Source organism: Lutra lutra, chromosome 10, assembly GCF_902655055.1.
Source record: "Lutra lutra chromosome 10, mLutLut1.2, whole genome shotgun sequence".
NCBI lineage: Eukaryota > Metazoa > Chordata > Mammalia > Carnivora > Mustelidae > Lutra > Lutra lutra.
Window position 1 is genome coordinate 105,026,196 of NC_062287.1, and position 16,916 is coordinate 105,043,111.

The 16,916-nt window shown below is 53.0% G+C and overlaps 1 protein-coding gene across 5 annotated transcripts; it reads right to left on the reverse strand.

Moving 5' to 3' along the window:
- Positions 1-1,280: 1,280 nt before the first annotated feature.
- FADS1 (fatty acid desaturase 1) lies at positions 1,281-15,761 on the reverse strand. Of its 5 annotated transcripts, none has more exons than XR_007120917.1 (13): positions 15,262-15,761; positions 13,156-13,266; positions 12,196-12,393; positions 11,418-11,519; positions 11,183-11,311; positions 7,738-7,798; positions 6,131-6,207; positions 4,930-5,027; positions 4,632-4,728; positions 4,281-4,360; positions 4,047-4,172; positions 3,388-3,693; positions 1,281-1,624 (listed from the first exon to the last, which is right to left on the reverse strand). XR_007120917.1 is itself a non-coding variant. In XM_047691403.1 (12 exons), exons 1-12 carry the CDS (start codon positions 15,733-15,735, stop codon positions 3,642-3,644), a joined length of 1,605 nt encoding a protein of 534 aa, XP_047547359.1. In that variant the 5' UTR covers positions 15,736-15,761; the 3' UTR covers positions 1,281-3,641. The 5 variants fall into 5 exon arrangements, 2 of the variants coding, with proteins under 2 accessions (XP_047547359.1, XP_047547360.1); XR_007120915.1 differs by having other exon boundaries at positions 1,281-2,547; XR_007120916.1 differs by having other exon boundaries at positions 2,402-3,693.
- Positions 15,762-16,916: the final 1,155 nt, after the last annotated feature.

Below are 16,916 nucleotides of genomic sequence, written 5' to 3' on the forward strand. Positions count from 1 at the left end.
CAGGGGTGGAAAAACTTCCTTAGGGAGTGAGTGATGGCCTCAGTGCTGTAGCTTTAGTTAAGGGCTTGTACCCTGTGGTAGTTAGACATGTAGAGTGGTTTTCCTTTCTTCTTTTTCAGTTTTTTTTGTTTTTTAAGATTTTTATTTATTTATTTGAGAGAGAGAGAAGGAGCACAATCAGGGGAAGCCGTAGAAGCAGAGGGAGAAGCAGGCTCCCCACTGAGCAGGGAGCCGGATGTGGGACTCCATCATGACATGAGCCAAAGGTAGACGCTTAACAGACTGAGCCACCCAAGTGCCCCATGGTGTTTTCTTTTTTAAAAGATTTATTTCAGGGCACCAGGGTGGCTCAGTTGGTTAAACGACTGCCTTTGGCTCAGGTCATGATGCCAGAGTCTCAGGATCGAATCCTGCATCGGGCTCCCATCCCAGCTCCACGGGGAGTCTGCTTCTCCTTCTGACCTTCTCTTCTCTCATGCTCTGTCTCTCAAATAAATAAAATCTGCTTTAAAAAAAGGATTTATTTCAGACAGAGCACATGTGTGCATGAGCAGGGTAGGGGAGGGCCAGAGGGAGAAGCAGACTGTTCACTGAGCAGGGAACCTGATGGGGGGCGGTAGGGGGTGTTCATCCCAGGACGCTGTGATCATGACCTGAGCCAAAGGCAGAAGTTTGACCAACCAAACCACCCAGATGCCCCTCCTTTTGTTTTGTCAAGTTGAGTTGTCTGGTCTTTTCTAGTTGATTAACTACTGCACACTACAGGCAAGACCAGTTCTGCAAATTTTTGCTTAGCATGTTCTAATGTTCTTGCTCAAAGGGAGCAGTTCTAGCAAGACTGAGGTTAAAAAGGCCTTGTAGTCCAGCTCTGAAGCACTGCGCCTGCAGAGAAAGATTCAGGCAAAACAAGAGACTTTTAGGGACCCCCTGTATTGAGACTAGAAACGGGCAAAAGAGTGAGGGTGTTGCCTCATGAAAGGAGACGCATGCGCCCCAGCTAGTGTTTGTGGGGAGAGAACACTTGATCATAGGGGGGTCCTGAGAAGGGGCTGGCTTGCTTTCTCCTTGCCATGGTCTACCTGTGCCTTGGTGTCCCTTCGGAGGGTCCTGCTGCTCCTCTGCCCAAAGGCCTCGTGCAAAGGAGATTCCGTTTGGGAACTCCTGGTCAGAAAGTTCCAGCCATAGAGGTAGGTAGTAACTTACAGCACAGGCACAGGGAGTCCCATTGACATGCGCAGAGGAAGATCGTGGATTACGACAAGTGAATAGAATAGCCTTCATTTGGTCAAAATTAACTTTATTTTTCAGCTTTACCTCATCTGGATGTGGTAACAAAATTAGCACACACAAAAAGAATGCAGATGTGGGGGCCAGTTAAAGAAAGTGCTTCCAGGAACGTGGTGGGAAGATGAGAATAACAAAGATAAACGTGTAGTTGGAATTCTAAAACACTGAGTTCAGATGTTAGTTTTGCCACAATCTGTGACTGGAGGTGACTTGTCCTCTTTAAGCTTGTTTTCTCATGTCATTGCTTGGATTTGAGATCACTCATCACACTGTTAAAACAGTCTGAGGCTTTCTGTCGCTGGTGTGTTCCTCTGTGGCCGTGTGAGACCACACTAGTCTAGGTTAAGGAGAGAAGGCCACAGTGGTTGAAACGCGTTGAGGACCTGGGCTTGGCTCAGTAAGCCATGCTGGGTTTGCTCCGACTGGCAGCCAGGTGGCTGGACAGGCTGGTGACAGGACTCCCTAAACCTTGGGGAGTAGGGACCAGAGGGATGGGGCAGGACCAGCACCTGTTCTGGTGGGAGGAAGCCAATGAAAGTAGAACTTCTCAGTCCTGCTTCTAGTCTTTCTATCCAGGTTGTTTCAAACCAAGTCCTGCGCAAATGGAGAAGAGCTGAACTCTTCTGCAACCTGTCCTGCCCTCGTGTTGTCTCTTTAATCTGTGTTTTGACAAACCGCTAAAGTCATCCCTGCAGCCTTTCCACGGGGGTGTTCTAACCCCACTGCAGCTCACTTTCAGATGACCTTTGTTCTCTCCCACAACTAAACGCAGGCTCAACTAAACTATGGCTCTGCTTTTTCCTTCTAGTTTGAGTTTCCTCCTTTCCGGATCCAAAATGAGCAATATGCTTAGAGTAGGTGCTGTGGAACAGGTCAATCACTAAATCACGCCCTCACCTACAAGGGAAAGCTGTGGCCGTGGGGCAGAGCAGAGGCTGTGAATGCAGAGGACAAGCCCTGGGGCTTAAGGCAAAGACGATTGGGCATGTTCTTTTGTTTGTTTGCTTTAGACACGGGTTAAATCTTTACCTTTTAAGAACCAGAAGATTTTGTAAAAAACTGTATTTCAGTATTAGGCGGGGAGGCTTTTTAAGAGATTATCTTAAATTCCTACCTGGTGTCTAGCTGAGAAGACGCTTGAAGAGTTCATAGTTCACAAACTGTTTTTATCTTCCTATCTCTGGTTTAGGACTGTGAAGTGATTATATTTAATTCACTGTTCCTACTCAGAAGCAATACATTGCTTCTTCTGAGAAATTTCTAAGAAATTAAAAAGAAATTGCTTCTTAATTTCTAATTAAGAAATTTAGAAAATTTCTTAGCAACCCCTATATTCTTTAGGACTGAATTTTGTGTTTTCCTCCTGACTGATAATTTAGGGTCTCCCAATGTGGTCACTTGTGCTGACTACTTTATTAAACTTGGACTTACAGGTAGGAAGACAAAGGGAAACCACTGGGAACCTCCATTTGTTTCTAGGGAGGAGATGAAGTTGTCCCGTCTGTTTGGTTGTTTGTGGATAAGAATCAAGAAGTAGACTCTCCATCCTAGAAGTGTGTTGCTCCTTGGGTGGTGATTATAAGAGGTGATCCCAAGGTGGAGGGGATTTTGAATGACCAGTAACTCTCCTTGCTATTTTGGCAAGACCTAGGACCTAATGCTCCCCGGGTGGAACATAAGCTCAAAAATCAATAATGCCAGGAGCCTTCAAAGTCAGAGGTCTCCAGCAACACAGTCCTGGCTTTGCTCTGCCTGCTTCTAGAAGTGGGAAAATTGCTTCTCCAGGAGCCTGAGGCAGACCTAGGTCCCACCTAGCTGTAGAGTGAGCTGAGCCTCCCAGGCAGAGCACTACACCAGGCCTCAAATATAAGTCTTGCTCAGAAGGTTCACCCGCTCTGTCTTCTCAGACAGTAGCGGGTGGGGAAGGCACTGAGAAGCAGACCAGTGAGATGGGCTCGTCCCTTTCCTGGCTGGAATTTTAGTGCTAAATCTCTTACTGATTTTTGGGCTTGGTAGGTCCCCCCTATTCTTCCAACACCCTCAGACTCCCTCTTTGCTCACCAAGCATCTGCCAAACTAGAAAAAGGAAAGGAAACTTACATCTCTGCCCCAATAGCTCCACCCCTCCCTCCAGGGGCCATGCATGTCTTTGGGTCTTACGTCTGTGCCTGGAAGATAAAGGGGAGGGGTTTGAGTTGAGCCTTTATCTCCTCAAACCCACCCCCTCTGAATATTATAATTACAGTGGCATTTTCCCTCAAGCTCCCCTCTGCCTTGGTGCCAGAAAAATCATCTCCCAGATGGGCTGGTATTATCATTGAAGACAGGCATCGCTTCCAGATGGAGCAGCTGTTTTACTGGTGAAGATAGGCATCTAGCCAGAGCTGCCCAGACTCCTTCAGTGAGCTGTGGGGGCAAGATGGGAGCAGGAGGTGAAAGAGAGCAGAGCCAGGGCCGAAAGCCAAACAAACCACCCTAAAACATGGAGTAGTGAGGCTCTTACAGGGGAATGGAGGCCGATCTCCATGGCATATGGCCTCTTTCCTCCCCTTTGCTTCTGAGAAGTAGCTTGGGCCATGGCACTGGGAACAAAGGCTTGCCTTGGCCACAGGACCAACAGAGCATCCTGCCTTTGTCTTGGTGGCGTCCATTCCAGAAGACTGGGAAACCTGCCTGTTGCTCCCACCACACACATCACCCAGCCCATTGCCTGCCCTCTTTCCACCCTACCAGCCATCTTCCCAGGCTCAGGTACTCACTAGATAATGTCGGCGAAGGCTGAGAGCAGGGGCTTGGACTGGTACTCTATGCCATGCTTGGCACACAGGGACTGCACCAGGGGAGCCACTTTATGGTAATTGTGTCGAGGCATTGTGGGGAAAAGACTTCAGGGAGAACGGGACAGTCAGTGGCTTTACTCCACTCTCTCAACCTCCCCACTTTCCCCACAGGGACCCTCCCAAGGACCCTGCTTCTCAGGTCTCCCTACTTACTGGTGCTCTATCTGGAAGTTGAGATGGCCACTGAACCAGTCATTGAAGGCAGACTTGTGGACATTACATGTTGCCCGGAGCTGGAGGAAGAGGGCAGGGGAGAGTGTGGCTCTGGGAACCAGATGGAAAGGCCAACGCGACCTTCTCCAGGCAAAGCTGGCTGAGAGGAGGGAGTGTGGGACCGTCCCTGGTCACGCCACATGGTGGCAGGAGTGAAGCTTCCAGCCAATGAGGCAGCGCTGTCTGGGGACTTTTGTTGTTAACTTCCCCAGCCCCTTGCCTGCATCGGAGCCCACCCACGCTTTTCATGAGTTATGTCATCCCCAGGTCTTCCAAGTGACCGTCCCTTACCTGGATGGAGACCCAGTCCATGTTCCGGTCGTGATCAATGTGCATGGGGATGTGGTTCATCTGTGTGACCCACACAAACCAGTGGCTCTCCAGGAACCTGGTGGATAGGGCACACAGACAAAGACAGTACAAGTTAGACTTCTTTTCCCTCAGGTAACAGCTCTGGCCTGGCCATCTTCCCAAGCCAACACCCGAGACACCCCTGGTGCCTAAAGCCCCAGCGCAGCCCCCAGACCAGACTCGTTTCTCCCACAGATCGGCTTTTCTTTGCCATGGCTCCTTCCCCAGCAGATAGTACCTGACCACGAAGAAAAGGCCCAGAACGCCTTTCAGTCCCAGCAACGGGCCGTAGGTCAGGAAGAGGCGGGCGTAGAAGGTGATCATCCAGGCCAAGTCCTGCATCGAGAGGCAGACAGCGCGATGACTGGCACAAAGCACTTCCTCCTCTCCCTTTCGTTTCACCCGTTTGCCTGGTACAGCCACTCTGCCAGGGACCCAGACTGGAGCGCTGTCACCGGCGGCTTCTCTTCACCGACCCAGTCCTGCAATATCTCGTGCCGCCACGCCTTCCTTCCATTCTTTGCGGCGGCCCCCAGTCCTCTTTGCCTGTTTCCTTTCCAGGTGCCAAGGCCTCCGGGCTCTCCCGGCCTCCAGCTCCTCCCAGCCTGTCAACGTTCTTTATCCCTTCATCGAGATGCCAAATCAGCCTCCCCGGATGGCGGCTCGGTCTGTGCCGGTGCCCGGCTCCAGCACTCCTTCGGCATCACAGCTCTCCCCTGACACGAGTCCACAACACGCCCAAGTGGCCAAAATTGCCCCGCACTTCCCAGCTTCTCTGCTCAGAGTCCATCCTCCCCCCACCCCACCTCTGCCTACCCTCCAAGGCCAGCTACAGAAGTGACTTCGCGAAGCCTTTGCTGATGCCTCTCATCTAGCCAGGAGCGGGCAGGGCCATTTTAGAATCCCAGAACCTTCTGCATTTACCTCTTCCCCACCTGAAAGCCTGGCTCCTGGCTTTATGCCAAGCACAAGAACCTCAGGAGGTACCAGCTGAATGAAACAGGCCATGGGGTTGCGTGGGCTGCGCCTGTGGGGCTCAGTCAGCTGAGTACCCGACTCTTGGTTTCTGCCCAGCTCATGATCTCAGGGTCATGGGCCTGAGCCTGGTGCTCCGTGCTTAGCACCAAATCTACTTGGGAGATCATCTCCCTCTCCCTCTGCCCTTTCCCCTGCCTGTGTGTGCTCTCTCTCTCATGAATGAATCACTAAAATCTTAAAAAAAAAAAAAAAAAAGAAATAGGGGTTTGGGAGTTAAGCTGTCTGCTGAGTCCAGGTCATCCACCTAGAGACAAGGAAGGTCTGTGTTCGGTTCTATTAACTTTGCTCTAAATTAGGCCTGGAGTACATTTCCGTGAGCTTTCCTCTGGAGAACCCCCATTCCCTCCCCCTCAGGATCCTGAAGACAAAGGATGTGGAACTTGGGGGCCATGGATACTCACCACCCACTTCTTCCGCTGGATAACAAAATAGAAAATATACCACTGGAAGTAGAGAGGCAGCAAGGCTGGGGGCCCAACTGGGAAGGAAATGGAGACAGGGAGGGGGTGTGAGCAGCATGAGGGCAGTTCCGCGCAGGAGGGGTGGCCTCTGGCCTGGGGCTGCCCCCTGCCACCTCTTCCTGTAGCCCCTTCCAGCTGCCTTGGCTTTCCTGACTCCACGGCAACCGGCAGGCCCGGAAGGTGGGCATGAATGCAAGTCTGAAGAAGGCAAGACCTCCCAAGAGGATGCCAGGGGAGTGAAGGTGGGAGTGATATTCTCTTCCAGGGGAACAAGGCAGCTGGGGAAACTCCACACACAGAACCCGTCCTGCTGCCTGTCCTCGCGCTCACCCGCCCTGTGTTCCCCGCTGCTCTGCAGAGCAGGTGAAGGGAGGCGAGCAGGGGGCCCTGCTGAGGCTTCATGGGCTGAAAGCTTACTTCTTCGGACTAGGAAAATGAGCTGGCACCGCCCAACCCGAAGCCCTGGAGGGCAGGCCTGGGAAGGGGCAGCCGGGCTTCTCAGAACGCTGGGAGTCGAAGAAGGCGTCCCCTACTAATGCTGTGCCATTTCCTTTTCTGTATCCCTTCTCTGCAGGGTCCTCACGCTCCCTATAACCACCGCAGGACCGTGCTCACCTACGGCTCCTCTCTCCTGATGGGCCACGGATTCTAAAATTCTTCCAGACGTTTCAGCTCTACCCTTCTACCCCATCCCCCTTTCTCCAGGCAGTTAGGATAAATTCCTTTGAACTAAAATGGGGTCAGTGGAATCATCCTTTCCCTTCCTTTAAAAATTTGAATTTTTATGGGAAATAGAACACTCAAATTTTAGGCATGATGAAGACTTTTAAAAGCAAGGAATAGGGGTGCCTGGGTGGCTCAGTGGGTTGAAGCCTTTGCCTTTGGCTCAGGTCATGATCCCAGGGTCCTGGGATCAAGTCCCGCATCAGGCTCTCTGCTCAGCAGGGAGCCTGCTTCCTCCTCTCTCTCTCTGCCTGCCTCTCTGCCTACTTGTAATCTCTGCCTGTCAAATAAATAAATAAATAATCTTAAAAAAAAAAAAACAAAAAACAAAAAACCTATTGCTAAAAGCAAGGAATATAGAGCATTCTTCAGAGAGAGCTTAAGACAACCACAGAAATGTCCTCCTTTTCAGCTCTAACAGCCTCTCCACTTCCTTTTTGAGGCCAGTCCTCCCACAGCCATGTCTGCCTTTATCCCCCTGGGTGCCGGACTGCTCCACGGAGTCGTCTTGGCCCAAGTCTGTTTCTCAGCGTCTAAGGTTTACTCAAGATGACTGCCCCGGACCACACAGTGTTCCTGTGGAAGAACTCCTTGGCCCTGGCTACACATGAGTCTTGACCCAACATCAGCCTGGAAACTTTGCTCAACTGAGATGGTAATCTGCTCCCATGCAGAGAGGAACCCAGTCAGAGACAGGGTGCTTCCTCCAGTCTTTACTGGAAATACCATAATCCTTCAGAAAGTCATTTCTTCCTCACATCCCTTCAGCGACCCCATCCCGAGAGTCCCCTGTGCCGGATGCGCACTCAGGAAGAAGCACTCACTCAGGAAGAAGTACTTGTGCTGGTGGTTGTATGGCATGTACTTTCTCTTCTGCTTCCCAAGCTGTGAGGAAAAGCGCAAAGAAATCAGTACCCGCAGACCAGTCACCCCATTCCTCTCCCGCTGTGAGCCTGGCTTTTCCCTGCTCAGGAGTTTGGCCTACTCCAGGGTGAGCTTGTGGCTGCTGTTCGACTGCTCCAGCAGGCCGGGCCTTGCCCCAGCGCCCAGTGCAGGGAGGCCCTGGCTGGGATGGGCCAGGTGCACCCACCATGGCCTACAACTCCGTGGCTGCTGCCCACACGAGGCACGAGCACAGCAGTCTGCAGGTCCTCAGGACACCTCGTGTTCATTGAAAGAGACTTACGTCATAAGGTTTCCAGGCCTCTCCACATCCTCCCCCTTCCCCCATCTAGTACTTTCTTTCTTTTTTTTTTTTTAAAGATTTGTTTACTTAGAGAGTGAGTGGGGAGCGGGGACAGGGAGAGAATCCCAAGCAGACTCCCCACCGAGCACAGAGCCTGACTGGGGGCTTGATCCCAGGACCCTGAGATCATGACCTGAGCCAAAATCAAGAGTTGGACACTCGGCCAACTGAGCTGACCATAGACAACCATTTATAACACTACACAGGCCAGTATTCCCTCTACATCCATCCATCCAGACACTCTTGTGGTCTCTTGACTACAATGTGAACTTTATAAAATCCCTTGATTGCTAAGCCAAGTTCGGCAAATATTTGTGGAAAGGAACAGAACTTGACAATCTGAAGGTTCTGGCAAGGCTTTTCCCAAAAGGTAGTGATTTCTTGCAAGCCTAGCTGCTGTAGAGACGAGCTGGTGCAGTCAACTCAGTCAGCCTGAATGCCTAGCATGGGCGCACAAAATCATGACAGCAAAGCTCTGCTCTCTCACTTGATGGCTCCTTCTGCCCCTCTTGTTCCAGTAAGTTCTGGCAACCGGATGACCCAGAGCACAGGAGGCCCCGTACTCCCGAGTGCAATGCCAGCTCCTCTTTCTTCTGCACAAGGCCCTTGGGCTAGATGAAGCATTCTCTCTGTATTAACTGATTGAATGCAACAAGTATTTACTGAGCACCTATTTTGTTCCAGGCCCTGTTCTAGTGCTGAAGATACAGAGGTGAACAACGTGAACGTTCTTACTCTCATGGAGCTTGTGATTTGAGGAGAGGAAGCTGGTGACCAGCGTGTGAACAGAACTCAAGGTAATTACAGATTACAAACAGGAAGACAGGACAAAGTGAGGGAGCGGCGTCCTGGCTCTGCTGGTCAGATATGGTCTCTCTGAGGTGTTGCCATCGGAACTGACACCTGAACGATAAGGGGCCGGCAAAGCAGAAATTCAGGGCAAGAGCATTCAATGCAGGCGGAACAGCTAGCACAAAAGCATGGGAGGTTTAAGGGACAAGAGGGGCAGTGTGGCTGCAAACAGTAAGCAACAGGGGAGAAGGACTGGTAAGGCTGGAAAACGAGGGAAGGCCACTTTCCGATGGACCTTAGAAAGCCCTGGGAAGACCTTGGTAACGAGCCTGGGTTTTAGTCCCGTGGTGATGGGAAGCCACTGGAGGGCTTTCGACAGCTGTAGCATTATTGGCTTTGCACTTCGAAGGGCTCACTCTGCCTGTGGGAGCCGAGAATGAACTGTAGGGGGGAGGTAGAGTTGCAGGGAGAGCAATGAAGAGGCTAGAACAGGAATCAGGCTCCAAAATGGACAGCGGGGAGATGGGAAGCCATGGAGCTGGGAGAAGTCAGTGCACTTGGTGTGTTTTGGAGACGGTATTAACAAGGCTTGCTGATAATCTGGATGTTGGGGTGAGGTTCACCCCATCCCCTAAGGGGAAAACTAGAAGAGGAGCCCCTGTCTTGTTTGTGGGGGTGAGTGGGAAGAACACTAGCCTGTTTTGGAACTGTTATGGAAGGGAGTCCTGTCCCCTGCTGCCTCCTTGACAGTCAGTCAGATGCTGTTATGATCCTGATAACTGCCCTGTCGTGTTTCAACTCTCAGAGCCAGAAAGTTTGTGCTTAGGGTGAGGTGTCCCCTGTGTTTTCTTGTTCCTCCAGAGACTAGGGAGGCACTCGGGAGGCACTGGATGCCCTGGGGCCAGCCTGGGGATCAGCATCCGGAGGGCCAAAGCAAAGGTCAGGAAGCCTGCAGCCAAGGCACTTACTAATAGGCAGCCCATCCTCAGGCTCAGAACTAGACAGAAAAATGTCTGTTGATCCTACATCACTTTATGTATTTAGTGTCTGCAAATGGGAGTATCTTGAAAACCTTGAAGCAATAAAGGCAGTAGTGTGAGAAGGTTCTCTTCCACTTCAATTCCCACTTTTTTTTTTTTTTTTAAACCCTGTAGAGTGACAGTAGCAGTGCTCCAAGAGCTGACGCCCTAACAAATTCCCTACACAGGTGGGTCCAGGGCTGGCTGACCAGCCTTGCACTTGTTGACCATAACACAGTGTCGGACGTGTACAAATCAAGTCCTTGCTTAGAAGGTAGGACCATTAGGACATTATGGACAGGTGGGGCATAAGCCTCAAATAGGGGGCTCCTGGTGCCAGGACAGCCAATGCTGTAAAAGCCTTTCCACAGAGTCCTTCTCCTGGCCAGAGGGGGAGGACAGCCAGCCCACCCTGCACTCACTCGTGCCTGGAATGGAGCAGTCCTGAACAGCTGAATTCTAGGAACGCTGAAGTCTCATACAGTGGGGGAGCGGGACCTGGTGGGACTCGGACCGCAGCCTAGAGCCTGTGTGCAAAGGCTTTTAAAGTAACTTTACCAACAACTCTGCTGGCCATTCAAAGCCTCCTGTTGCCTTCTGTTCATGGAAAGCTCTCCAGCTCTCTAACCCTCAGGCATTCATCCTTAAGTAGCTGCACTGCAGTTTTTGCTCATAACCCCAGGGGATAACTCAGACCCGACACTGACCACCCTGCAAGTCAGGCTGGGGTCAGATGGGTGGGAAGAATTACTGAGTGAATGAATGTTCCAGGCACTGGGCGTCAAAGAAGAGTAAGACGGTGGGTCCAGCCCTTGATGGGGAAGACTGCACACAGTAGGATATCAAAGTTGCAAAGGGCAGGGGTGGAGGGGTGGGGGTGACTACCCTGGATAGGAGCGCCTAAAAATCATCCCCAAGGAGGACCACCCATTCGACTGGCAAGAGATTTGCACAGTAATCTGATCATCGTTTGGATCCTTTGCAGCGTGAGGTGCTTTTATGCAATAACCGTTGGCTTGCACTCACCAGGGAGGACAGATGACCCTGTCCTGGGCGGCTAATTTACTACCTGCTGCTTCCCACAAATGCCTGGGAGCCAGCGTGGCCCCAGCGTCTCACCCCCACCGACAGCATTGTGAGCATTTCCCCAGAGCCCTCTCTTCTGGCTGGCTGCCATTCTCCCAAGACCTTCCCACTGATATTTCTGCTCACCTCCACAGACAGGATCTTCCCCAGGGCAAAGAAGAAGGGGTGCATGCTGATGTCCGGGTCTTTGCCGAAACAGTTGGGCTTGGCGTGGTGCTGGAAGTGCATGTGGTTCCACCAACTGGCAGGGGCCCCCTACAGGACAGCAGGGACAGGAGTATGAATGCCTAGCATTCCCCCATCCCCCCAAGGTAACCCTTCATTGACTGGAGTTTCAAGAGCCCCTCCCTAGCCCATTGACCTTCAGGTGGCCAATCACGAAATGATGTAGCAGGTGGTTCCAGGTAGAGGTGCTGAAGACAGACAGGTGCCCAAAGTCATGCTGTAGCCAGCCGGCCTGGGCCTGAGTGAGAAAGGTTAGCGCTGAGAGCAGCCCACTAGCCCAGGCTCCCTCTCAAAGACCTCAGTGGTTCCTCTACCTCATCCCCTTCCTCTGTCCGCCTTAGCCCTGTGATTGCCACAGTACCTCAAGCATGTCGGGAAAGGAGTCAGGAAGCCTGGGTCCTAACTCTAGCTCTGCCACTAACTCATGCGAGAGATGGGGTAAATCACTATCCTTTCCCTATTCTTCAGTTTCCCTAGAAGAATTCCCATAGAACTCTCTGGAGTTCTAGGACTTATGAGGGAGTGAATACCCAGACTACAAAAAAGGACAGAGTGACAAATTCAGAGGCGAGTGGCAGGCTTGGCAAATGGGTTCTGATAATTAGGGCCCAAGTTTTATGAGTGTGTTGGGCAATGTAGTAGTGAGGAAAAAGCCAAGATTTTTGAAAAATCAGAATTTTGATTCTTGGCACTCTTGGGCTACCCTTGGGTGAGCAAAACGAGGGCGCACATGTGGCCAAGGAATGAATAAAAGGCACAGATGATAAGACGTCTTTGTGCACTAACTCTCCCCCACATCCTCAGCTGCTCTGGTCACAGGGCTGGGCTCCTCGGCCTTCTGAGGCACACAAGGAGCTTCCTTTCCCCAAGGATGCTGAGCACAGCTGTGCTCTTGACGAGCCAAGAGCTCTCACTTGAACTACGCTGAGCAGCACTGCACAGAGGAGGAAGGGCACCAGGGATGTCCCAAAGACCCAAAGAATGAGCCAGGCAGCTACATCCAGCAGCAGGATGTGCAAGAGGTACAACAGGAAGAAGACATGGTTGGCCTTCATGAGCCCCATCCGCTCCACTGTGGACCGTAGCTCTCGGAACTCATCAATCAGCTCTTTCTGCAGAAGAGTAGAGAGGGAGGGGCTGTAATTCTTTCCAGCTGTAACCCAGCACCGCTGGAGACAAGGGGCCTCTTTGGCTCCAGCACCCCCTACCCTCAGAGAGCTATGGCAAGTCCATAATCCTAGGTAAAGCTACCAGGACACTGAGGAAAGAGGACAGGTGCCGTGGGGTCAGGTCTAAGAGCGCGTGGTCTTTGGAGTTAAAGACTTGCTTCAGATCCCTGCTCCTCCATTTACTCACACTGTGATTTTTGGCCGCATGGCTCACCCTCCCTGAGCCCCAGTTTTTCTCATCTGTAAATGTGTGCGGGTTATATGGGGTTACAGCAGATATGGAGTTAAGTGTTTGATGGGTCTTGATGAGGGTAGTGGTGGTAGCCTCGTGAGAGCCACGCATTTCAAAGCCCTGCTCCCTTAGACCTATGTCCCAGTGACTGGGAGAAGCAGGTACCTCAAAATTTCATAAGAACTGCTGACTGTGGGGGTGCCTGGGTGGTTCAGGAGGTTAAGCATCCACCTTCAGCTCAGGTTATGGTTCCTGAGTCCCAGGATCGGGCCCTGCATCAGGCTCCCTGCTCAGTGGGGAATCTCCTCTCTCTGCCCCTCATCCCACTCCTGCTCTCTCTCTCAAATAAAATAAATCTTAAAAAACAAAACAAAACAACACTACAGACTGTGATCAACTGTGATCTTATCTAGGCCTCCCTTCTCCCCACTACCCTTCAACAACCAAAGTGTCTCCAAACAGCAGAGTCTCACATTTTTAGTGGGCTCAAAGGTGGGCTGCTCTGGAGACAGTTCTCCAATCAGGAGAGCGTTCATATACTTCCTCACAAGGCCTTTGTTGATGTGGAATGCCACAAAGGGATCCTGCAAAGATAGAAGACACAGCGGTTAGGAAGCCGGCCCGGGGCTCCCGGGGATCCTGGAGGGCTCACACCAGAGGCCATCCTCTTAATTTAGCAAGGAGGCTGTATCCAGGTTCAAAGAGACAGCACTTCCCTCACAGCTGGCTGGAGGGTGCTTAAGATCTTTCCCAGGTGTGCACAGCTCAGGAACACCCAGCATGTGTTCTAGTGAAAAGGGCACCACAGCAAGGAATAGGAAGTGTGGGTAGGGGGACCACAGAAAGACCTCTCTGGGCTGTCCCGTCCTCTAGGAGTGTCTATGAACAGCTTTTGTACAAGATTTTAAGATCTAGGTGAGAAATAACTAAAAGGGATGGGTGGGGCTGGACTTCTGTTTTTACCTATGGGACTTTTAACAGACCTTCTCTGAGCCAGAGTTCTTCATAAAATGTGATTAGGAAGACTCCCTACCTCCGAACTGGGACTTTCTGCATTTCTCCTCTTTCTCTCTGCCCCTGTACCTTGTAGGGTTCCATATTTCCCCTAAGACTCCGACCACCCCCTGCCCCAGAGTGGCTCATTTTGGTTCTGTGAGGTGGGCTAGGTCAGGCGGCCCCAGGCCTTAGAAACGCGTAGGCTGCACTAGAGACCGGAGCCGGGGCGGAGCCGGCGGCCGGTGGCACCACACATCTGGACCAATCGCTATCCCCGTTGCGGCCGGCCCCAGTCCCGGCCCCAAATCACACGGCGTGAGGACCCCGCGTCGGTGCCTCCCTCATTTGCGCATGCGTTAGCCCACGTCCTCGCTCCACTCGGCAGTCCCGGCTTCCGAGTGGTCGGTCCCTCGGGGTGATCACTATAAGCTCTGGCGTTGCCCGCCCCCCGCCCCCGCCCGGCCGCCTCGCAGGGAGGTTTGCGGGCCCTCAGGCCAATACGTCTATGCTCCGTTGCGACACAACGGGGACTCTTGTGGGCCCAGGCACCCTCCCGGATGGCAAAGGCAGAGGGTAGGGACAGCGGAAGTGGTCATGCCGCTGGGCTGGGGAACGATGTAGGGGGAGGGGACGCGGCGGAGCAAAGTCTCTACAGGGTCCCACGAGGTGATCGCCTGCTCTCCAACCACGACAGGAGGAGCCAGTTGCCTTACGTCCGAGAGCAGGTGGTCTAGAAAGGGAAGAGCAAGACGGGGTCTGGATGGCGCGCTGACCCCCATAGTGAGGCCAGAAAGGATGCGAACCACAGCCCGGGAGTGCAAACAGCTGTCCGCTGCGGCGAATAGCTGGAGACCCCGCTGGCCTGCGGCCGAGTGACCTTCCACCATGATTCGGGTTTTCTCTTAAGTGTAAGCTGACGTAGGCTCCCCCACCTTCTGCACGCCGCTCCCTGACCCACTGGCACTAGCAGCGGTTAGTCCTCTCTGGGCGGTGAGGCCCCTCCTTCACCCTGTACGGGGGTTTCCACCGCAGCGGGCACCTGGCGGCTTCCCGCCTCGGCCCCGTCCCCGAGAACGCTTCCCTCTCCCGCCTCCCTTCGCAAGCAGGTACGCGCAGCCTAGGCGCCCGCTGCTCTTCCTTCCCACCCACCGAGACAGGTCGAGACTCCCTCTTCCTGCCACTGACCCCTCTCCTCCCTCGGCCTCAGCCGCGCCGCCGTCCCCGGCTCCCTGCATGCTGCCTTTCCTCCCTGCTTGTCCTGCTCTGGGGTCTGCCTGCGTCTGGCGACCAAGGACGCGGCCAGAGACCGAACGCACGCGCGCGGGCGGCGCAGTCCTTTGTGTGGGCACGTTGCCGGCCTCCATCCCCACTGTCCTGATTCTGGCCTGTTTCCACCGCTATTCTCCTGCCCTTGCATCCCGTGCTAAGTCGTGGGCAACGGGTATGCTGGGCGCCTGCTGGCTCTTCCCCGAATGAGTTGTGAGTTCGTCCCTGGGTGCCAAACTTCCTGCCTCGCGCACTGGACCTCCGGCGGCAGCCGCCCGGCCCCGCCCACTCCCGTGTCGCGGTCTGGCAGCGCTCACCGTTGCATCCTGTCCCGCGTAGTGGCTGATGACCCGGGAGCCCCCGGGGTGCCGGCGGGAGAACTCGCTGATGTTGTACACCTTCCGGTCGATCACGAGCCACCGCTCCTTCTCGTGCCCGGAGCGCTGCGCCACCTCGTCCCACGTGAAGTAGCGCTGGGCGGGCGCCTGGGTAGGGGTCTCAGAGTCCATCCGGGCACGGGCGGTCAGGCGCGCGCTGCAGGCGGGTGCGGTAGCACGCGCCGGCTTCGCGTGCGCGGGGATCCGACCCGCCTGCGTGCGCTGGGTTTTCAGCACCCGCCGCGCGGACCACGGAGCCCTGCTGCGCGCGCTCCCATTGGTCGAGCCGCGTGGCGCGGGGAGCGAGCCCCCGCCTTCCCGCCGGGCCCGCGGGGGAGGACGAGGGTGGGCGCGCCCACTCGCGGGCTCAGTGGGGTTTTCGCGGCGGGGTTCAGTTTCCCGACTCGCGGCCATGGCTCCCGGAGGCCCCGCGGGCTGGATCACAGTCTCTGCGGCGCGTGGGTGGGTGGGGTGGGGAGGGGCTGTCGAGGTTGCCCCAGAGGACTGGTCCGTAGGCCCCTGGTGCGCCCTTGCTAGTCCATCTGTTAAACCACCAAGGCGCTCCTGGTTGTGGGCCCGGAAACAACAGTGTGAGAACCCTTGGCGGTTATAATTATGGTTAATTGGGTTTGGGGCATATTAATGCTTTATTTTGCCCAAAATAACGTTGAAAATGCCCCCACAATTTTTGTACCTCTGTTTAACTTTTTTGTTTTAATTTTTGGTCTGTTCTGAATTAACTGGGATCCTTAAATAAAAGGATGTCTTCAGCATCTCCTGACTTCAGGGAGGTTGTGTGTGGAGTACCTGGGTCTTCAAGCCAAGGCATCCCTACTTTGTCCTGGAGGCACCCCAGAGCCATAGGAGGAGCCATGGAACAAGGTCATTTACATTTTTCTTTAATACTTTCTGAATTTTTTATTATGAGCATGTATTTGCCTTCAGGAAAAAAATGTTTATTGTTTTAAAATGCCACTTGTAGGATGATTCTTTGATTAAACCCACCTTCCTAAAATCCCTTTTAAGTAGAGGGATTTGGGGCTCAGACCTCTGGGCTTTAGGAAGGAGTGAGGAAGCAGCCAGAGTTTACTGCTAAATTCTCCATGTTGCAGTATGGAGAGACCCAGAGTTTACTGCTAAATTTTTTCTTATTTATTCAACAAGCACACTATAAATCACTTACTATGTGCCAGGCACTGTTAGTGTCTTACAAACAAGACTTCATGTAATTCTCAAAACAACCCACTGAGGTAGAAACTAGTATTAACCTTACAGACACAGGAGACCTCATGTGGTTTGTCACACAGCTAGCAAGTGTCAGGGCAGAAATTCAAACCAGCCTGCACTTTGAACCCCTAGGCTCTGCTGTCTGCCCTCTGAGGACACTAGTATTTGGGTCTCTGGTGGGACTCTGCAGCCAAGAGAAAGGAAGCAGAGCCTTGTCCCATGCACTGAGCTTCCAGGAGTCAGGGAAAAGTATGACTGGATTTCTGGTAGAAAAGGACCTTAATCCATTCAATCCAAATATCTCATTTTATAGATAAGAGAATTGAGTTTCCGGGGAAGGGACTTCCCAAGTGCCTGTGAGGAAGCTC

Coding starts and splice junctions, on each gene's coding strand:
- FADS1 (XM_047691403.1), bottom strand. CDS start 15,735: ATGGCCGCGAGTCGGGAAACTGAACCCCGCCGCGAAAACCCCACTGAG. Junction 4,361..4,631: donor TGGACTGGGTCTCCATCCAG/GTAAGGGACGGT, acceptor CTCTTCCTCCAG/CTCCGGGCAACATGTAATGT. Junction 4,173..4,280: donor AACTTCCAGATAGAGCACCA/GTAAGTAGGGAG, acceptor TTCTCCCTGAAG/TCTTTTCCCCACAATGCCTC.